This window comes from Pogona vitticeps, chromosome 2 (genome assembly GCF_051106095.1).
Source record: "Pogona vitticeps strain Pit_001003342236 chromosome 2, PviZW2.1, whole genome shotgun sequence".
In the NCBI taxonomy this organism is placed as follows: Eukaryota; Metazoa; Chordata; class Lepidosauria; order Squamata; family Agamidae; genus Pogona; species Pogona vitticeps.
Window position 1 is genome coordinate 56,720,960 of NC_135784.1, and position 8,323 is coordinate 56,729,282.

General features: G+C 40.0%; 1 protein-coding gene across 1 annotated transcript in view; it reads left to right on the plus strand.

The window, feature by feature from the left end:
* LOC110077864 (cullin-associated NEDD8-dissociated protein 1) overlaps positions 1-8,323 on the plus strand; it is a 32,178-nt gene extending 23,855 nt beyond the window's left edge. Inside the window, exons 12-15 of the mRNA XM_020791407.3 lie at positions 948-1,117; positions 3,175-3,339; positions 5,607-5,714; positions 7,088-8,323. Coding sequence (XP_020647066.2) covers positions 948-1,117; positions 3,175-3,339; positions 5,607-5,714; positions 7,088-7,315 — 671 coding nt within the window. The 3' untranslated portion in view covers positions 7,316-8,323. The remainder of the gene's footprint in view (positions 1-947; positions 1,118-3,174; positions 3,340-5,606; positions 5,715-7,087) is intronic.

The window sequence follows — 8,323 nt, forward strand, 5'->3', positions numbered from 1 at the left end:
ACTTCTTTTTGCAATACAATGAGTTTATAATAAGGAAAAGCTCTCTGATCTATTTTCTGTCCATGTCAGCACCTGGAGTCCAATACATCTGGAAAGCACTAGGTTGCGCAAATTTCTTGCAATTTGTTCTTGCTACGTTGTGACAAAGCACCACAGCCACGTTTGGACAGTAGAGCCTCTGGATTTGTGTACATGTTTAGACCTCCAGCCCCCTCCTCATTACTATACTCATGCAAGCAGCAACACAGCTGGAGAAGGGTCCTGCTCCACATGTGAGCAAGGATCCAGAGCTTCCTAGGCTCTTGCTCCTTTGTAGAACTCATGTGCGAGCAAGACACTTCTCTGCCATCTGCTGTTTTGCCAGCTGTATCCCGGCATCAGAGAACATTATTTAGCCCCATTCCTTGACCGCAAGAGAAAGTGGGAGGTCGTGGGACGTTGACAACACCCTAAAGTTCTGTCTACAAGGTTCCAATCAGTTTGTGACTGAGAGGTGCCCTCTTTGCAGGTAAAGCAGCTACTCTCAGCAAGGAAGAAAAATAAAGCACATCTGTTTAAATGAGCCATCTAATACATTTTATCCTCATTGGGATTTTATTAAAATTGCAACTTTTATTTTAGTATAATTAATTGACTAAATAAAATGTATAATAATAACTAAGTAAAACATATGAAAACTAAAACATTTAATAATTTTAATGCTTTGTTTTAAATTATCGTGTTAAGTTTGACAAGTTGAGTATCTACTGGGTTTTTTTGTTTTCATTATAAGTTTATTGCATTTAAATTAAAACATTCTGAAGGTTTATTCAATAAAATATCTATCTTCACACTTGTTACTTATATGAGTAAAGTATGTCCAAGCTAGGGGCTCCCTCTAAGTGTGAACGCATTCCTAAAGGATATGATGCTTTTAAAAACAGTTGTTTTTGCATTCTTACATATAGGTGACTTCCTGAAAACTCTTCAAGATCCTGATTTGAATGTTCGCCGTGTTGCTTTAGCTATGTTTAATTCTGCTGCTCACAACAAACCTTCTCTAATCCGAGACCAGCTCAGCACAGTCTTGCCCCACCTGTACAATGAAACAAAGATCAGAAGGGAACTCATACGAGAGGTACGGACCTGGGATGGCACTATCCCTTGCAATCTTATCCTCAAGACCTTGGCTTTCTCTCTGAAAATGCATGTATATATTCTCAGGGTAAAGCAGACAGAGTTATTTGGATTAATTCTATAGTAGGGATTTAACTTAGTTAAAATGTTTCAATTATTATAATTTATTGTAAACAAATTGTTGTAAATTTTTAGTGATACTTTAAAAAAAATCTATTAGGTAAGCATTTTTCTTAACTCTTTCATTGTAAGAAAAGTGGATTTTAAATTTTGGATAGCACGAAGAAACAGGTGGTGTGTCCTGCAAGTTAAAATGGAGTTCAAAACCAGAATTTGGAAATTTTTGGGTGGTGGTGGTGGTGGTGGTGGTGGGTGTTATTATTATTGTTATTGTTATTGTTATTATTTATTATTTATTATTATTTATTATTATTTATTATTTATTATTTATTATTATTATTCTCATAATCTCCCAGCTGCTGTGTGGGAGAGCCATGTAGTCCAAAAAGTAACTTCTCCAAAATTTGTTCAAAACCCAACTCATTCATAAACTGCTAAATAGTTTGTTCATCAGATAAAGGATGATACTTGGTTCCTGCCAAATGGTCTTTATGTGTATGTACAGTAGAATGAGAATGTACATAATCAATATAAAGTGCAGTAGGAATATTTTTGAAATAGAGGAAACAGGCAATAACAGTATAAAATGAAGGGGAGAGACAAAAATAACCTTCCAAGAGGGCATATTTAAATAGTTAAGTGCGAATTTTGATAGGGAAGAAAGCAACCACCCTGGGGATTTGCAATATACCTGTTGGAAGAAGAAGAGCACAATTGTTGTGTACCATGTGGGGAGCCTTTCCCTGGTTGTTGTAGCATTCAGCCATCATTTTTAAGGACTAAGTGTTCCTATGGCTGGGCTTTCAGAACACCAAACAGAGTGATCTGAGACCCCTGAAAATCAGGTGAGTGAGTGAACCAGCTCCCTGAGATGAAGCCCTGGGTCTAGGAATAGGAGAACTAGAAGTGAAGTCTGTAGGAGGCTTGTTGGAGAGGGCATCCCACTTCTAGCTGGCTTTGAAGTTTTAAATGTTTTGGACGTCCTAGTCTAAATGGCAGGGAAACATCTGTCAGTCTCTAATCTTATCTGAGGGAGATTAGCATCTCTGAAACAAGGTCTTGTAGCACCAGGGATTGCTGCTACCCTGTTTTCCTGATAATAACCCCTAGTATGATTTTTCACGATGTTCGTAATATAAGCCCTACCCCAAAAATAAGCCCGTTAAGTGGAACCGCACCCTCCACTTTTGTGCAGCAACCCAAAGAAGATGACATGACTGTATTTAGATTGTTGTGCATGAAAAATAAAACATCCCCTGAAAATAAGCTCTATTGTGAAAATTAATAAAGACCCTGTCTTATTTTCAGGGAAACACGCTATATCAGTAGGACTGAAATTGCAGGAGTACAAGACTCCAATAGATTAGAGAAGGGTGTTGGGCAGCACAAGGCAAGGGGACACATGGATGGGACTGAATAGGGAATTGTGACAAAAGTGTTCTAGATTATGACGCTATTACTATTATGAAACCAACTGGTTGATGCGGATACTGAACTGCTTTGTCTATTTTTGTTTGTTAGAGATGGCAATGATCTCCCAGGACTAGGATGCAAGGCAGTTTATGATAGATTTTTTTAAGTATCACTAAAAATTTACAATAATTTGTTTACAATAAATTATAATAATTGAAACATTTTAACTAAGTTCAGTCAGTTATTCTTTTGGTTTAAAACACTGTGAAAAATCTGAATTAAAACAACGGTTTGCAATAAAAAAGCAAAGGAAATTAGCGGAACAGTTTAAAATCTTTGTCTCTTGTTAGGGAGGCAGCCTGTTGGCCTGATCCAGAACAGCTTCCTTTGCAGTTGGTTTGGCTGTATAGAAGAGTTTTTGCACCAGTTTCTGTGCTGATCCTATATGAGTTCCTGTTTACCCTGTTGATAAGAGAGCCCTTCTTCCTTGTTAAACAAGCAGCTGTTCTCTCTTTCTTTTTTTAGGTAGAGATGGGGCCATTTAAACACACTGTAGATGATGGCTTGGATGTGAGAAAAGCTGCCTTTGAGTGCATGTACACCCTTTTGGAAAGCTGCCTTGACCGACTGGACATTTATGAGTACTTGAATCATGTGGAGGATGGCTTGAAAGATCATTACGATATCCGGGTAGGCCAATCGTTTTTGTTATCATCCTAGGGTTGAAACCTGTGGTTTTTTTTGCTTTTCACTAAAAAGGGCTAAGCAGCTCTTCAGGACAGTTTGGTGAGGCCTGTTTCCCACCTCCGTTGCAATGTGCAGTGAGAACAGGGTCGTTCCCTTCATTCCCAGGCCTAAAAGGGACAGTTGTTGTAGTGGTGGTGGTTGTGGTCTTCCATGGCCCCGAAAGCTGAAACCCTTTTCTCCAAAACAGGACTGGGCAAAGTTTGCTCCCTCTACAAATGTTGTTGTACTGCAGCTAATGGTGAATACTGAGAACTGTGGTCCAACATTTCCTGTAGGGCTGCATTTCACTGAGATTTTAAATTCAGAACATCTCTGTTCAGATTTTTACTTTGATTCAGAATGGCAGGATAGGGCTCTTGCCATGGGCATGTTGGGAGAGAAGAGCTGAACAGAGATTTGATATCATTTGCTCCTTCCAGTTTATTTTAGAAAATGTGGAAGATGTTTTCCAGTACAGATTTGGATGCTGGAGGTTGCTTATACCAGTTACACAAAATACAAAAAAAAAAGGTAGCCAACTGATCCATAAGAAAGAAAGAAAATCCACACGCAAGCAGCACCTTTATATGAGCAACAACTATTCTGCAAGAATTTTAGAGCACACTATGGTGGGACTGTAGCCAATTCTCATTTGGGCTTTGTGCAGGTTTCCCCATTTGATCCAGTTGCCATTTCAGCAGTTCAGATCTGGACCCAAAGTGTCTCAATTCTGTCTGAATTCTCTGTCTGAATTACTATGCCAAATTCTAGGCATGTGGCTCTTCAGATCTTGGGGCAAACCACACTGATTTTGCTTGTTTTCATCATTTGTATTCTTTCTTATGTGTCTAGTCCCACCCCATGTCCCCTTTGGTCACTTGCTGTAAAGCAAGCAATGATGAGAATGAAAAGAGGTTCCTGCTCACAAGTAGACACTATGTGTAAGCAAGAACGTTAATGTAGTGTGTGTGAGGGAGAGAAGAAAAAGCTGAAGGACCACAGGCAGTATTCTTTCTCTGTGGACAATGCGTTCAGCAAATGTCTGGCAAAAGACCCCAACCCAGGCAAGACAGAAACCCTGAAACGCCAAACATACAAACGGGGGAAAAAAAGAAGGATCAGACCCTACTGTGTTAAAACTTAAGCTTAACTACTATCTTTGTTTTCACCCTTCAAATGCTTAGTTTCGCTGGTGAACTCTGGGATGGTGGAAGACCACTGGGTCTGGGCTCTTTGCTTCAATCTGTTCCACACCTAGATCGACACAATGAACCCCAATCCAGAATTTGGCATTTGGCTGAAAAAGTCTACAGCCCTGGTTCTGATAAAGCAGGGGTCCCCAAAGCCTGGGCCACAGATCGGTCCCCATCTGTGGCCTTGGAAGGACTGGGCTGCCGGGGACAGTTGAACAGTGAGCAGAAGGTAAGTGGCAAGCGAAGCTCCGCCTCCTGTCAGCACGCTCCTATGAGGTTCTAAGCCGTTGCTGATCTAACAGGAGGCGGAGCTTCAATTGCAGCTCACCTCCTGCTCCTGATCACCATTTCCTTTATGAGCTCAATTCAAAGCTATCCTCCAATAACCTACTACATACAAAGTACCCCCCCCCCCAATCTTTGGAAAAATGGTCTTCAACTAAACCAGTCCTTGGTATCAAAAAGTTGAGGACCACTGTGATAAAGGATTTCATATGAATTTTGTATAGTATTTTGTTGTGTGAAAATAAGCATGAAGTACAGTGGTGCCTCGCAAGACGAGTGCTCCGGTTTACGATGAAATCGCATAACGACAAAGTTTTTGTGATCGCAAAACGATGTTTCCTGCGAGGGAATTTCGCTTTGCGATGATCGGTTCCCTGCTTCGGGAACCGATTCTCGCAAAACGACAATTTTCCTACAGCTGATTGGCGGTTTCAAAATGGCCGCAGGGTTAAAAAAATGGCCGCCCGCTGTTTTCTGGGACGGATTCCTCGCTGCACAGGCAGTGAAAATGGCCACGCTATGGAGGATCTTCGCTGGACGGTGAGTCTCAAGCCCATAGGAACACATTAATCGAGTTTTAATGTGTTTCTATGGCTTTTTAATTTCACTTTACGATGTTTTCGTTCTACAGCGACTTCCCTGGAACGAATTAACATTGTAATGCGAGGCACCACTGTACTTGAAACCTGGCAGTAGAAATTGGTGGAAAATACTAATGAACCCCTTTGACTCTCCCTTAACTATTATTTCTAGATGCTAACATTCATTATGCTAGCTCGCCTATCAACACTCTGCCCTAATGCTGTTCTACAACGATTAGAACGGCTCATTGAGCCCCTGCGTGCGACATGCTCTACTAAGGTAATACACATGGTACCATTAGAAGACTCATTTCCTTGCAGACCTATAGATTGCAAGAACCTCTGTGCTCAAGCTAGTCCCTGCCTTTGTTTGCTGAAATCTACTCCCGGAATAAGGGCTGATTGCAGCAAAGCCTTTTGCCTTTGAAAACCATGAGTATGTCTTTGTTTTGCCTCCTACAGCAAAGATGAACCACTTCAACAGGTCCAGTAACCCCTCTTTTGCTTCCATAACCCACCAAAATAGGGGAGTCGGTGGATCTGGAAGTGGCAAGAATCCAATTTTGGTTTTGAAAAGTGTGTATGCCCTGCTGCTACATAATGCAGGGATGCCTGTGACTTTTTTTTAAAAAAAAGAAATTAAATCACCATTCTTGATGGCCTCTGGGAGCAGCAGTTTGCTTCCAATTTCTGATTTATTTAGAAAAACATTAACATTCCCCCTCTATCCTCTAGAGGGCCTGGGGAGGGCAATTTTGTCACATTTTGAAATAAATCTGACATGAGACCTCTGGGTAGAGTGGGCAGCATATAAATAAATAAATAAATAAATAAATAAATAAATAAATAAATAAATAAATAAATAAATAAATAAAATCATGGGAGCAGGTTCAGGCCTCTATGGCCCAAATCATGCATATTTTGGCCTCTGGACTATTGAAGGTTGGACACTCCCATGTATATCACCCCAGGGAAAAGCAGGGGAAGACAATCTATAATCACAACCAGATACTTGTTTTTGTACTTTTGAATATTTCACTGTACAGTGGTGCCTCGACCTTACGAACATCCTGACTTACAACCATTTCGAGTTACGACCAGCTCTGGCCACAAAATTTTGCTTCGACTTGCGACCGGAGCTTCGAGTTACGATAGAAAGGCAGGGAAAAAAGGCGGAAAATTCAAACTGCTAACCGTTGGTGGCGAAGAGGCTGCTTCTTTGTAGCTCTTTTGCCCAAGCTGTTTTGGGGTCTTTTTTTTTTTTTTTTTGCTTCGGCCAGAACAGATTAATCGTACTGTATTTGAATGCATTCTTATGGGAAATGATGCTTCGACTTACAACCATTTTGAGTTACAACTATCTTCTGGAACGGATTAAGTTCGTAAGTTGAGGCACCACTGTACTGTTTCATGTTGTGTTTGGGGTTATTTCAAATATGGCTGTAACCTCTATATGTAAATATGTAAAGTAGAATCCATTTGGAATAGCCAAGGCTTTTCCTTCATCTGTTTTGTAGTCAGGTGACCAATGTGATGGTCAAATTGCAGACAGCCACAAGCCTATCAGGCAGGATGATTATTGATATTTTATTTCCAGCATGAAGATCTTCAAGGTGGCCGATTTTCATTATGTTGTTTAATCTGTTTCTTTAGGTAAAAGCTGGTTCTGTGAAACAGGAATTTGAGAAGCAAGATGAGCTGAAACGCTCAGCCATGAGGGCAGTAGCTGCTCTGCTGACCATCCCTGATGTAGATAAAAGCCCTGTGATGGCCGAATTTTCATCTCAAATCAGAGCCAATCCTGAAATGGCATCACTTTTTGAAAGCATTCAAAAAGATTCTAGTTCATTATCTAGCACAGAATTAATGGACATGAATTAGAACTCCTCCCAGTCTATTCTGTTCTTTATACAATCCACTGTGCTATGAGGGTGGAATAACATATTCTGAAACTGAATTTAGATACCGATGTCATTTTAAAAATGGCAACTATTTTTATTGAACGAGGTATGATTTCAAAGATCGAGGTGGTGGCTAGTCCTATTGATGTAAATAGGGCAACATCACTTTGTCGCCATCAGTTATGACACAATTCAAATACACGATCATGAGTTTTTGCCAAAATTTATGCATTCACCTTACCTACTTTTACCTGAAGTATTGACAATATTATGTTTGCTATCTCTAAAGCGATGGCACTGTGATAGCATTTTAAAAAGCATTTGCAACAGAGAAAATACTGCTGTGCCCAAAAACTAGTCAGTGGCTACTAAGCTTCCATAATCACCGTGGCAGTGGCTTTCATGTGTGCAATTAATACTCTGACTTCCTAGTTTCAGATGATGAATTAAAGCTATCACCCTGATCCTTCTTAAATCTATAGATTTCAAATTATTAAAGTGAAGTGACCCCATTGTCTTCCAAGAAGGAATGCCTTACGCTTAATTACTGGTTTCAGAATGCTCCTGCACCCTCCTTGAACACAGCAGTTTTTCCTGTATTGCACCCTCTGGCTACAGTTTTTGGATTCAAAACAAAACAAAGAGGAGCTGTTACCAAAGCACTGATTATTTCAAACTCTGAAAAGTCAGCATGTTACTCACAAGAGACATTCATTTGGTATGAAGTATGTAGTAGTGAAATGGCACCACCTAGTTATACAAGCTATTGTACTGTTACTTCCCCCAAATGTGTATTGCTGTTTTACGTTTACTGTTCAGCAGAGATAAGGTTGATCTCTTGCAACCATGGATTACTAAGCTTCACTTTTAGGATTTACTCCACTTGAGTCAATCTTTGAATCACTTAAGTGCTCTGTTTATAAAACAGGGTATCACTTTTTGTTCTACCTGAAATGCATCAGAATAAAGTTCATGAATGCATCCCTAA